At 36.3% G+C, this 13,369-nt stretch overlaps 1 protein-coding gene across 1 annotated transcript; it reads right to left on the minus strand.

Moving 5' to 3' along the window:
• Window positions 1-581: 581 nt before the first annotated feature.
• LOC122330659 lies at window positions 582-7,201 on the minus strand. The gene is made up of 12 exons (XM_043227880.1): window positions 7,190-7,201; window positions 6,878-6,978; window positions 6,699-6,791; window positions 6,065-6,100; window positions 5,524-5,895; window positions 5,359-5,406; window positions 3,936-4,066; window positions 3,564-3,842; window positions 1,964-2,059; window positions 1,713-1,869; window positions 1,517-1,602; window positions 582-1,411 (listed from the first exon to the last, which is right to left on the minus strand). The coding sequence occupies exons 2-12, from the start codon at window positions 6,930-6,932 to the stop codon at window positions 1,340-1,342; spliced, it is 1,425 nt and encodes a 474-aa protein (XP_043083815.1). The 5' UTR covers window positions 6,933-6,978; window positions 7,190-7,201; the 3' UTR covers window positions 582-1,339.
• Between the last annotated feature and the right edge of the window lie 6,168 nt (window positions 7,202-13,369).

Consider the following 13,369-nt stretch of genomic DNA (forward strand, 5'->3'; position numbering starts at 1 on the left):
ACTACCTCATGAAGTGAACTATTTATTTGTGTGTTTGTGACGTTACACTGGACTGCTGCCCTTTCACATAATCATGCACAATCATAAATTCTTCTATAACAGCTTACATAAGTTTTAATGATTAACCTGAGAACTGTCTGTGAATGCTGCGTTATTTTGCATGCTATTGTATACTGCAATCTATACCACAAAGAAACGCACTGGAATAGATCTTTACGAATGAGACTGACAAAATCTGTCATATTTCAACCATCCCAAATCGAGCTGTATTTTGTTTAAAGGAAATATGACCTGTCAAATCCAACCTTTTGCACTGACATTAATTAAAGTGAATCTTCACTTACCGATTCTTTTAAATCTCAAAATGTTCTTTACAATAAACCTCACTTTCTTTTGGATGGACCATTATATCGATTTAAGCGCCACAGTACTAGCACGTGTCAATTTTACATTTTTTTGTTTTACCAAAGAGGGAATAGCTCCATCTTCAGGGACGGTGCTAACTGTGTCACGCACAAGTTCTTAGTATGACTTGATGCACTGAAGTAACAAAAATAACATTTAATAAAAACAGACAGAAAGGGCAGGCTGCAATCAAATCAGAACATTTTACACGTTGATTATTCATCCTCTTCTGGAGAAAAACTAACAACATGACAAATACAATAAATAAATGTAAAAAAAAAAAAAAGTTATTACCACTGATAGCAACTCATTGGCTCTAGGGGCAATTAAATGGTATTTACACTTGGCTTAATAGTTGATATATATGGTAACCAGCAACACAAAACAGTTGATATAATGTAGATTAGCTGTGTGTATCAGAATATACTGTACTGTAAACTCACTGAACTGGTCCCACGACTGAATCTGGTTTCTCTGCATTTGTCATATCCTTCTGCATTTTTGCCACTTGATAGTCTTTGGGTTCATTGACAACGTTGCCTTGTGCTTTAAAAGACACTTGATATTCACCGTTTAATAGTTTGACTGCATTGCTTCTGACACATCGAATGAGAATCAAACCTGAACTGAATTTAGCTGATTGATGACACTGTTTTTATTCGGTTACATAATTGGCAAATTTAGCACCAACTGATTTAAAAATGAATAACCATATTGGCGCCTTCTGCAGAATTGAAAGCAGACAAAAAGAAACAGAATAATGCACCGAAATGGACCGTGAGACTGTTGCATTTTGTTTAAAGCGACGCACACCGTATTCGAAGTAAACTGTACATTACACACTTTAAGATATAGTTCTAGTAAAAATAATGAGAAACAAATTGTGAGGTATATTTGCTGTCGGATGTTAAACAAACCCGATTTAATTTTGCAATTACGGATTTGTCTTTTGCAGTTTTCTTAACTTCAGCTCGACAGCGTTTGGCAGTCCGTTCTTGACCAGCTCCTGTTTTATTTGAAACACAGATAGACAGACACATCAAACTTTCCCCACGTTTTGTCTATTCGCGCCGTATTCTGTTTTAAAAAAATCATAGCAAATGTGACATACCTGCTGCAAAAGTACTTCGATGTTGTCACTCAAATAAGCCAGGTCTGAAAATGAGGAAAGCTTCATTCGTACGCCAACAACATTGTCTAAAAGGGAAAAACACAAACGCATAAAATACTCATATCTGTTGGCACTGGTCATGCAAAACATTATATGGGGTTATACGAAAGCCAGCATCTACAGATAAGGCTTTTACTTTTCAGGATGCTGTTTTTTGGATCGCTGTCCACCCTGAAGGCCCATCGACCGGGAACGTTAACATTACTGGAGTATCTGAGGTTCGAGATGGATCCGCCGCCGTTTGATCCAGGAATCACAAAGTAGTTTGTGGAGTTGATTGTGCCGTAACCAGCCTGAAAACATTATTTAAATACACATGTACTTTCACACGCGTGCACTTTTTTAGAGAACATTTTGTTCACAACACTGAAAACAAGTTTGTTTCACCTCCACCGGATGCTCTGTTACAGCAATCTCGCCGTAATTCATCAGAATAAATGAATAATTACTGCCTGAAATTAAAACCACTTGAAACGATGTGCTCTGCAAAAAAAAGAAGAAGAAATTGGACAATAACTTTAAACTTAGTGCTCCATTTCATGCACTTATATTCATAAAACATTCTATCTTACTGCTAAGAGTTTCCTCTCAAAACCTATTCACAAAGCTGCTGAGACAAACCTTTACTAAGAAATAGAGAAAAGTCTTAAAGGTGTCGTATGAGAACATCATTTTGTGTATTTGGTATGCAACGTGTTTATGCATTTTAAAGTTCAAACGCATTATTTTCCACATAGTGTACATTTTCGCTGCTCCTCTAAGCTCTGCCTTTTTTAAAAAAAACAGGCTATTCTCTGTCATTTTGTAAATTTAATAACATGGATTGTGTCGAAGCACTGAACAGTATCAAATAGGAGAATAGAGACTTAATTTCTGGATTAAATGCAGAGGCGGTCTCTATAAGACAATCGCTAGAGATGAAGTGTCCCTCAACTAAGCAAGCCCGAGGCGACAGCGGCAAGGAACCGAAACCCCATCCCTCACAGAAAGGAGAAAAAAAAATCATTTATTCATGGTAATATTGTAGAGTGCAGAACTATTGTTACAGAGCAGGCTCCTGCGACAACAACAATAATGCCTCCGCACCACCAGAGGGAACCGTCTCCTGAATTCTAACCCATTCAGACTTCATTTCCCATCATCCTTCACGCCTGGGACTGACCACACGCCACCCTGTATTGTCTGACTGCTCTAATTAAAGCAAGTTGTGTAAATAATTCAAATGGATCCAACTTCGCCTGATCGGTCGCAACAGTTATGCTGCAATATTCAAATAATTGATTAAAAAATAAAAAAGTGAATATGATTTTAAAATACAGGCTAAGAGTCACTAATTTAAAAAGTGTATGTTCAGCTAATTGTCAGTCTCTTGCTTTTCGTTAACAAATAGTTAATATGCATATACACAGCTTTTAATTGAGTGGAACAATCATGGCTGATAGTAAAAAAAAAAAAATGGACGTCAAAACAGTTATTAATTCAACTGGTTACTAAAAATAAGAATATATATAAGGAAAATATGAGTTGAGTTTACCATCGAAACTAAAGACGATATCTTTTTAAAATCTCATTATCGTCAAATATTTCTAAAATGTTTACATTCGGAAGCAGATTGTCGCCAACAACCGTATTTAGGATAGTTTGTGGCTTGGTCTTACTTTGATATTCCTAACTTTTCACAGATTTAGGAGCTAATTTTGTGCTAAAACGCTCTGTGAAACGCACTTACACTGACATTTTTTATGTAAGTGATTGCAAACAATTTATTTTATCTACAATTACAAAGTTAGTCAATGATAAGCAACTGTATCAACTATATATTTTTTGTAAAGCTGCTTTGCAACTATTGCATCATGAAAAGCATTATACAAATAAACTTGAACTGAATTGACCCACCATGTTTTTTTCTGTCAGTGTCTTTTCAGTCTAACCAGAATGAAACTAAAATGAGGATAACGTGAAAACATTTCAGAAGAATATGTCTTACTGTGTTGGTTATGCTGAAGTAAGCGACTTTATTCCACGTTGCAACAAAGACCCAAGAAGCATTGAATTTCTGATTCGGGAAATACGTGTTTATATCCCGGGTGGCATTTGTGAGAACATTTCCGCTGGTGTACTGATGATAGGAAACGACACCTTTCGCACGGTTGTCAAGATCGGTCCAGAGACCAGCAATTATATCTTGGCTTCCATTAGTGGGGAATGAGTAGGGAGCGTATGCCGATGAAGGCTGGTCGAATGTGAGATGTCCGTTATTATTAACCTGAAACATAAGATATCAAAGATCACAGACGAGTTTATAAAGCGTCCTCCACTCACATGCAGGCCTACGAAGAAGATGAAATCATATTCTTACGTAAATCCGCTGGTATGCGCGACCAAAGAACGGAAATGGACTCGACAGCAGAATCACGGAAGAGCTTCCATCATCGGCCGCAGGATTTCTGTCTTCTGCTGCTGAGCTGAACGGGTAGAATATGTCTGGTGCTGCCAAAAGAATGAATGATGGATTTGTAAATGGTTTTGAAGAAACAAAGTGAACGAGATAGCAGTGTCTTTAATAAGGTAACAAAAGTATTAAACAATACAGTACTCTTCAATAATATTGGCATCCTTGATATATATATATATATATATATATATATATATATATATATATATATATATATATATATATATATATATTGTCATTCTAAAGAGCACATGACAATATATTTGGTCATTTTCTTAGAAGTGACTGCATTTTGTCATTTTTTGTCCAGTTTAACTTTTCATTTTTATAAGCACACTAGCGTATAGGTAGACATGAACTAAAAGCCCCACACAATCACACACATAAAAAAAAATAATTACTGGAAATGCATGAGACGTATCAAAAAATGTAATGAAAAAAAATTAAGCTGTTTTATTGATGACACACACATACACATGTGAAAAAATAACCACCATTTTTCTCAATTTCTCAGTTCTAAAAAAAAAAAAAAAAGCTGCAATTCCCAAGCAATTCATCCGTATGAAGAAAATGTGTAATATGATGGAATGACACAGGGAAAAGGTACTGAACACGTGAAGAAAGGGAGATGCAAAAAGTCATGCAAAGCCAAGACACCAGCCGAAAATAAGAATGAAAGTTTGCAAGATGCAAGATTTGTAGACGGATCACTTTGGGTTGTTACTGACATCAGAAATATATATATATATACTGGGAAAAATATATAGGATAATAACAGCACCTCTGTGGCTCTCTCCGACCACCACCGGAGGGAGCCCTCACCAGAGTACTGATCGCTCAAAGACTCAGTTTCCCACAAACCCTTGGGCTGATTAGTGCCGCCAGGTGTTCCTCATTTCCATCACCCCTTATAATGAACTTCCCCACCATCACTCATTGCGAAGTCTTGTTTGTCTCTACAACAATTCCGAGCGTTTATTCTTGTGTTGTGATTACCTGTTGCCGACCTAGACCGTGTTTGTTCCTGTGATTGATATCTGCCTGCCTACCGACCTTCTGCCTGTTATCGTTTACGTCTTTTGGATCTCCCTTGTGTATTATCGTTTGCTCCTGTTTGACCCTGCCTGCCCGACCACGAATAAACTCAGTCGCATATGGATCCACCTGTCTTCGACCCGTCATTACAGCCTTGACCCGTTTGTTTTGATTTGAGTAATTCAAACTAATTTATTTAGCTGCAGTTAATGCAGTAAATGAAATATCAAAATGTTTTGAACGTACGTGTACGTCTAATGTTTGCATCTGTTTGCACAGCGGACTACATTACCTGCCAAGGCCGACTCCGGAGTGACTGTAAAATTGTTGACGCTCCTAACTTTTGCACAAAAAAAAAGAGATGCACATGTTATTATTGTTGACTCCACAGTATGCCAAAAACTAAATGTGATATATTGCACAAACGCATTCACGGGTGAATGCAAAATGAGCTCACCTGCACAATTTGGCTGACTGCAGCTAGACGGTGTTAGAATTTCATAGACGTAATAACCTCCCGGACAGGCTTTGACGTGGATAGGAGTTGGCTGGTAATAGCAGCAGCTATTCGACATGGCGGCGCAAACATCGAGGGTCACCACTCCATCCCCAACGTTTGGATGTGCTCCGTTCAGCCACAGCGTTGAATAAAAGCTACAACTTTGCGAGAAATCACATTTGTCCGAAATCCGAGCGCTCTGACCATTGATGAAGAGACGATACCAGCCGACAAAGTTGACGAAATTGTTGCACATATATTGGGTTGAATTGGGATACTGATTGCCTGGACTCCAAGCATCGTCCACGACAGAGTATTTGTAGCAGGGGTCTGTAAAAGCATCCAAAATATCAAGTAAATGTGGTATTATCTCAAAGGAACACGTCACTAGTACCTTATCAGCACTGTGAAGTCCAACACCAAGTTTAATAAAGATTTGAGTCATTTTTGAGCGATTCTGTTGTAAACGCTCACCATTACTTTAAAGTTCTGCAGTTACCTGTCAATGACTTTGCTGTTGCTGTTGTCGTAATGCCTATCGAAGACAAACAAAGAATTGTTTTAATGGAACCATGCGGTATTTATTATGAATAATGAATAATTTTTTTTTACATACAAATGAAACAAAACAAATACGTTCAGAAATTAGGTTATGAGTAATAAGATGGAACGACACAAGGGGAAGAACTCGAAATAAAAGTAAAATAATGTCAGTTTATTGACGTGATGCTTTGGGAAAAATAGTTTAACTTCGGAGGCGGGTGAAAAACATAAACAAATTGAACAAAATTTTACTGGCTTTTCGAAAGAGTTTGGTTTGACTGAATAGTTCACTCAAAAATTCAACTTACGCCATAAACCACTCACCCCCAAGCCATCCTAGGTATGTATGACTTTCTTCTTTCAGGCGAAAAAAAGGAGTGAAATATTCCTTTAACTGTATAAGCTGTTTGAATATGAAGTTGCTTTTGCTTTTTAAATGATTGCACTAGTTTTAATTTAATTGTTTGATGGCCAAATTCGTTGGCTATTGTTGTTGGGAAGTTGCTAGTTGCAACATTTTTGTCGCGTGTCAGGGGTTTTTCTTTGTCTCATACCAAAGATCTGATTTTAATTCAAGGGTCCATAGTTACCTGCTAGTGCTGTTGTGGGTGTGGGTGTTTCAGATGTTACTGTTGGAAGTGTTGATAACGGAGATATCGTTTGTGCAAGTAATGTCTGGCTGGCTGATCAAGAAAACAGAGGTGATTGAAGTCAGTCAAGAAAAATTCTGATTCAGAACACTAAAAATCGAACAGGAGCACAGCCTTACTGAGTAACAGGACTGATATGAACACCAGCGGCTGTGAAACCAAAGAAAGTCTCATGATGAAGTCGGAGATGAAACCAGGAAGTAGATTAGGAGTCCTTCTTCTGTGAATTATTATAAATGCAGATAAACCTTTGTCATTCTACAATATTTGCATTTTAAAGCACATTACGGTAGAAAACCTATAACGCCTGCTTGATTGGAATTTTGTATAAATACCTCTTTTTTTGATTCGAATTAATTCACGAGTTAAGCATAAATCGCTCAAATGGAGAATATCGCCTATGAAGCATTAAAGAGAAAGATGTCGCTTACCTTCTAGGTTGGGCTCGTATGTGGTTTAGCAGGAAGTTTCAGTGGTTTTAAATGTGTCCCAGACCTGCTTTAATGCGGAACAGCTCTTGGAATGAAGACACCTATGCTGTCAATTTCACATGATTTTGAGTACTCTCATCCTCAACTAAAAATCGATTACTATTTTTATTATAATGAACTATTTCATTGTTAACCATCGCAGTAGTACTCAACACTGGTTATTGACTGACTTTCAAAAATGAGGTAAAATCTAGTTTTTAAGCACAGCTACTAGAAAATCGGACTTTAACGCCTTTTTTCATTTAAAATTATTCTGAGGATAAGTACAGATGTAAAATCATAAGAAACTGTTTAATACTGCAGCCATGTGTTATTATAAATCAACCTTTTGCATACCTATGACAGGACTAATTGCTAATTAATTACACTTTGTTTTCCTCGGTAACTGTAACAGATACTGTAACATATTTGAATTTGTATTGTATTTAATGTGAATCATACACACAAATAAATTACTTTATACAAGATGCAACAGTCTCCTCAACTCTTTTCTGGACAGAACAATCCATTCTCCTTATAAGCGGAGAAAAATGGCTGTTAAAATATCATTTTTACTGTATGTTTTCAGCTGGTTTAAAGGAAACTGTAGTTAAAACTACAGAGCATGCAAACAATGAGGATGAACCCTCTTTATGCCTTCAGTCCACATTCACATTCGAGTTCACGCATTTTCACCCTGAAGCGATGTTTCGAAGCGTGTGAAATTTAGGTGGAGTTGAAAATGTAGCTGCTGTCAGAAGCAACATTTGATTTATAATATGCACTTTACAGTTAAAAGGTGAATAAATAGTTAAAATGTATTTTTTTTTTTTTTGTTTAGTGCATGTCAATCCATTTCACATCATTTAATTAAAACCATAAAAAAGGGGAACCTATTTCTGTTTTGTTTTGCCATTTCATTTCGTATCATTATTTTCATATGATTTGTTTTGCTTAGCTTGGGAATTATTCAATTGTGGCAATCAGGATATCGTTTTAATAGCTTTGCCGTGTAAGTGACAGCGTGTTAATTTACAATTTGCCAATTAAGTGTGTTTTTTTATGTGCACTTTATTTGTTTGTATGTATTTTCCGTTATTGTTGGTAAACACCACTTTTAGAGGGTTAATATAGGTTTTATGTGTTGCCTTTGTAGTTCTGACGGCATCGTTGGGACATGAAAGGGATGCAAAACTAGAATAAATGTCGAACGAACTGAGCCTTCGATTCAATTCGAGGGGAGTAACTGAGAAAGTTCACCATCTGCTGTATTCATCGTTGCTTTAAAAAAGGTAGCACCTCCCGATATTTATCATAGCGGGCAAACATGGATAGACATGGATAATCGTGCACGGGATGATTGTGTCTCCAATAACACTGCTGTTTATTCCTGCACGCAGTAACATCTATTAACTTATATAGGGTCCATGTAGACTGTAGTCTGTAACAACAAATAATAGAATGCAATTGCAACTGAATCTGTAGTAACACATATATACTCATATAAAATCGAGTGAAAGCAATAAAGAAGCATTCTTATATATATTATCTAAACCTCACATCTGGTTAGCAGCGTATTTAAACAGTCCCCTCGTGCAGGTTTAGCAGGAAGTTTCATTGGTTTTGAGTGCTCTTATGAAAAATATGCTGTCTGTTTCACATCAGTTTTCAGTCTAAAATGACAGAAGCACCGCCATCTATAGACTGTTGCCCTTACCTTTTCGTCTCTTGGGGCTTTTATACTCTTTGCTCTTGATTTTGAAAACTACTTCATACAAGCACTGCATTGTTAGGTGACTGTTAAAATAGAACCCTTTAGTGTAGTTCTACTCATATTCATATAGGTTTGGAAATACCTGAAATGATGACAGAATTAAAATTTTTGGGCGGACTATTCCTTCAATGTAGATCTGCTAATGTTTGCACATGCTGTTCGGTTTCTAAAGCTTATATGCTAAGGACACACAACTGTAAAATCTTGTAAAAACGCAAAAAAAAAAAAACGGTTAATTCCTGTAGGGAAAAACGGTAATATGTAAATATGGACACAATTATTCATTTAAAATGCAGAGAACATAGACAGAAAAACATTTTTATGTTTACCATTTAAATAGACCTATTATTATTATACTTGTTGTTATATTATAGTCACATATTCTACACACATATTGTAGTTCATTTTAATAAAATTGTGTTTTAGGAACATTCTGATATTCAGGTTTAATCATTTGAATGATAACACAACATGATCTTTCAGTTGTTTGAAATTTCACACATGAATTTGAGATGAGGATTTATACATGACTTATTAACAAATTAACAGACAACTATATATTTAAAGGGACATGGTGCTATTTTTGAAAATAGGTTCAGTTTCCAAATCCTCATTAAAGTTAAACAGAGTTCATGATCTAAAAATATTTAAGTGTTTTAACAAGTTTAATAAGGGGATATTTTAGTCTAGTGTGAATGTATTTGAGAAGATAGTCTAATCAGAGAGACTCTCGAGGACACTATTGAGTCAAGTTTAGGTATAGTTTATAGTATTGCTTAGTTATAGTTTAGTTATAGTAAGCCTTTTGCATTTTGTGTTCAGTGTTGTCTTATATCAGTTTGTGAACAATGTTATGTTTCAGTGATGTAACAGGATTCAGATTTGTCAAGTTCACTTGAACATTAATGGATATTTAAATGAGAGACCGTGAAATGCATGTCTGCCATTTTATATGCTTTATTTCTTGCAGTTTTCTCAGTGGCTGCTAAAAGTTAGAGAGCAGAAACACAAATAAAGAGCAAAGAGTGGCTATCATTTAATTAGACCAGTGCAGCTACAGAGTCAACCGAGCCTACTTAAAACGGCTCGTTTAAACACGCCCCCATTTTGTGACGTAAAAGATTTGCAAAGAAGGCGTAACTTCCTCTCGAGCGCCGGTCCTGGAGAGTTTCGCTTCAACTCTAATCAAACACACCTGAACAAACTCATCAAGGTCTGAACGCTTACTTGGAAGCTACAGACAGGTGACTTTTGATTAGGGTTGGAGCTGAACTCTGCAGGACTGGAGTTGAGTGTTTCTGCTTCCATCTGCGCCATTTCATGAACACGCCTCCCAAAAAGAGGACATTTTTATTTACGACACCGAGCAGTACAACACAACGCTGATGTTGCAGATGTTGTTGTCGATGTTGCTGTCGGTCTTGGAGATGTAACTGTTGTCAGTGCAGTTCTTGTGGGTGGTGTTCTTCTAGGTGATGTTCTTCTAGGTGGTGTTCTTGTGGGTGGTGTTCTTGTGGATGGTGTTCTTCTAGGTGGTGTTCTTGTGGGTGGTGTTCTTGTGGATGGTGTTCTTCTAGGTGGTCTTCTTGTGGGTGGTGTTCTTCTAGGTGGTGTTCTTGTGGGTGGTGTTCTTGTGGATGGTATTCTTCTAGGTGGTGTTCTTGTGGGTGGTGTTCTTCTAGGTGGTGTTCTTGTGGGTGGTGTTCTTGTGGGTGATGTTCTTCTAAGTGGTGTTCTTGTGGGTGGTGTTCTTCTAGGTGGTCTTCTTGTGGGTGGTGTTCTTCTAGGTGGTGTTCTTGTGGATGGTGTTCTTCTAGGTGGTGTTCTTGTGGGTGGTGTTCTTCTAGGTGGTGTTCTTCTAGGTGGTGTTCTTGTGGATGGTGTTCTTCTAGGTGGTCTTCTTGTGGGTGGTGTTCTTCTATTTGGTGTTCTTGTGGGTGGTGTTATTCTAGGTGGTCTTCTTGTGGGTGGTGTTCTTCTATTTGGTGTTCTTGTGGGTGGTGTTCTTCTAGGTGGTGTTCTTCTAGGTGGTGTTGACGTTGCAGATGTTGCAGATGTTGCAGGTGTTGTTATTGTATGTAATGGAGATATCGTTTGTGCAAGTAATGTCTGGCTGGCTGATAAAGAGAAAAGAGAGATAATTGAAGTCAGTAAAGAATAATTCACTAAATATCGAACAGGAGCACAGCCTTACTGAGTAACAGGACTGATATGAACACCAGCGGCTGTGAAACCAAAGAAAGTCTCATAATGAAGTCCTTCTTCTGTGAATTATTATAAATGCAGATAAACCTTTGTCATTCTAGAATATTTGCATTTTAAAACGTATTACGGTAGAAAACTTATAACGCCTGCTTGATTGGAATTTTGTATAAATACTTATTTTTTTGATTCGAATTAATTCACGAGTTAAGCATAAATCGGTTTAACGCTCAAATGGAGAATATCGCTTATGAAGCGATAACAAGCATAACATTAAAGAGAAAGATGTTGCTTACCTTCTAGGTTGGGCTCGTATGTGGTTTAGCAGGAAGTTTCAGTGGTTTTAAATGACCTGCTTTTGTGAGCTCTTGGAATGAGGAAAAATATCCTGTCACTTTTACATGACAACAAAATGTATATTTTTGGGCGGACTGTTCCTTTAATGTAGATCTGCTAATGTTTGCACATGCTGTTCGGTTTCTAAAGCTTATATGCTGAGGACGCACAACTGTCAAATTGATACAGAAAAAAAAGTTAATAAGTTAACAGGAAATTCCCGTACAGTATTCAAGGAAAAACTGTAAAACATCTAACCAGAAGTAAAATGTTATAATGGTTTTTTATGTTTGCATGAGTCTGTGCTTCTTCTGTATATTAGTGTATACTTCAGCTTTGTGGAGGAGCTACTTGTGATGAGCTTTGATTCTTCATGTGACTTTCTCTTTTACCACCTGCTTTATTGTTGACCGTAAATATGTATCTGTATTTTTTCTTACAGAACGTGATGGCCATTGAAGTAAATTCACCAGAGTTCCTGTCTCTGTGTCTTTACTGACACTCCGTGGCGATGATCAAGAATATCTAAGAGCCAGCACACCTCATTTTATGCGCCCGTATGCGCAAAACACTATTTGCAATTCCTTTTGAAAATATTCTTCCATACTGCAGAGAGGACGGACTGGTATTACCTGATTTTGCTCAATACTGATCTTGATGACCTAGCGTCTTCTGTAATGCAGCGGGTTTCGCTTTTCATACCGAACGTTGTATTTTACTGTAAAGCTAATTGCTCCAACACCATATTGATTCCATCTGAAATTATTAAAACAGAAACTTTGTCCTTTTCAGAACAGCTAATCATGCAGTTCACTGTTGAAAAAGGAGATTGTTGAATCGAGAACATTCATTTTCTTTTTAAATATTACAACGTTACAATAAATGACTTAGTTTTAGGTCATGTCAGGTAAAGTAGGACATATATTTGTTTATACTGCGCTCAATTGCACTTTCAGAGCAAAGCAATGGTTCTTAAGTAAAGGGACGCTGTTTCTTTAAATAATAAAATTAGGTCGATGCAATATGACACTGGTGGGTGTGGCCCAACTCAAAACAGGACTGTCATGAAATTGACATAAGATTAAAAAAAAAAATTATTATAAGGTTGATCACTAAATAGAAACGTTAACCTTCAGTAATTATACGCACATTAATTAATTAAATTAGCATTTAATGGTAACAAAACCAAAATTAATCTGTCAGCAAATTCAAGCCGGATGGAAGAAAGGAAAGAGAATAAAAAGGCATTCAGTTCAATCTGTGGAATGAAGAGAGGATGAGAGCAAAATGTAGATTATAAAGTTTCAAAATATGAATGAAAAAAGTTCATTTAAAACTATGGAGAATATAAACATTTTTATGGTTAGCATTTAAATGGTCCTATTATGATTTACTTGTTGTAACTACTTGTTGTTACTTATGTTATAGTTACATATAGTTCATTTTAATAAAATTGTGATTTAGGAACATTCTGATATTCAGATTTAATCATTTGAATGCTAACACAACATGATCTTTTAGCTTATACACGATTTATTAACACACATTATCAGACAAATATATTTAACTATATATTTAAAGGGACACTATTTTCCAAATCCCCATTAGAGTTGAACAGAGTTCATGATCTAAAAATGTTTATTGGTATATACCATGCAAATTGAAAAATTATAGATGTACATTAAAGTTAACAAAAGTAATAAAGAAGAAAAAAAACATCTAGGTATTTAATTTCATACGTTTTACAAAAAGTGCACCACCTTTCCTGCAATTTTGATTTCATTAATGAAACAGTAATAACAAAGATTAATTTGTGCTTCTTGTTGCAG

Source organism: Puntigrus tetrazona, chromosome 25 (genome assembly GCF_018831695.1).
Source record: "Puntigrus tetrazona isolate hp1 chromosome 25, ASM1883169v1, whole genome shotgun sequence".
Lineage (NCBI taxonomy): Eukaryota > Metazoa > Chordata > Actinopteri > Cypriniformes > Cyprinidae > Puntigrus > Puntigrus tetrazona.

What these genes read in the sequence shown, in the direction of transcription:
- LOC122330659 (XM_043227880.1), bottom strand. Translation starts at nt 6,932, where the DNA reads ATGAGACTTTCTTTGGTTTCACAGCCGCTGGTGTTCATATCAGTCCTG. An exon ending in CAGTCAGCCAAATTGTGCAG is followed by an intron (nt 5,407 to 5,523) that starts GTGAGCTCATTT and finishes TTTGTGCAAAAG; the next exon opens with TTAGGAGCGTCAACAATTTT. An exon ending in ACTTCAGCATAACCAACACA is followed by an intron (nt 2,060 to 3,563) that starts GTAAGACATATT and finishes TTTTTTTTGCAG; the next exon opens with AGCACATCGTTTCAAGTGGT.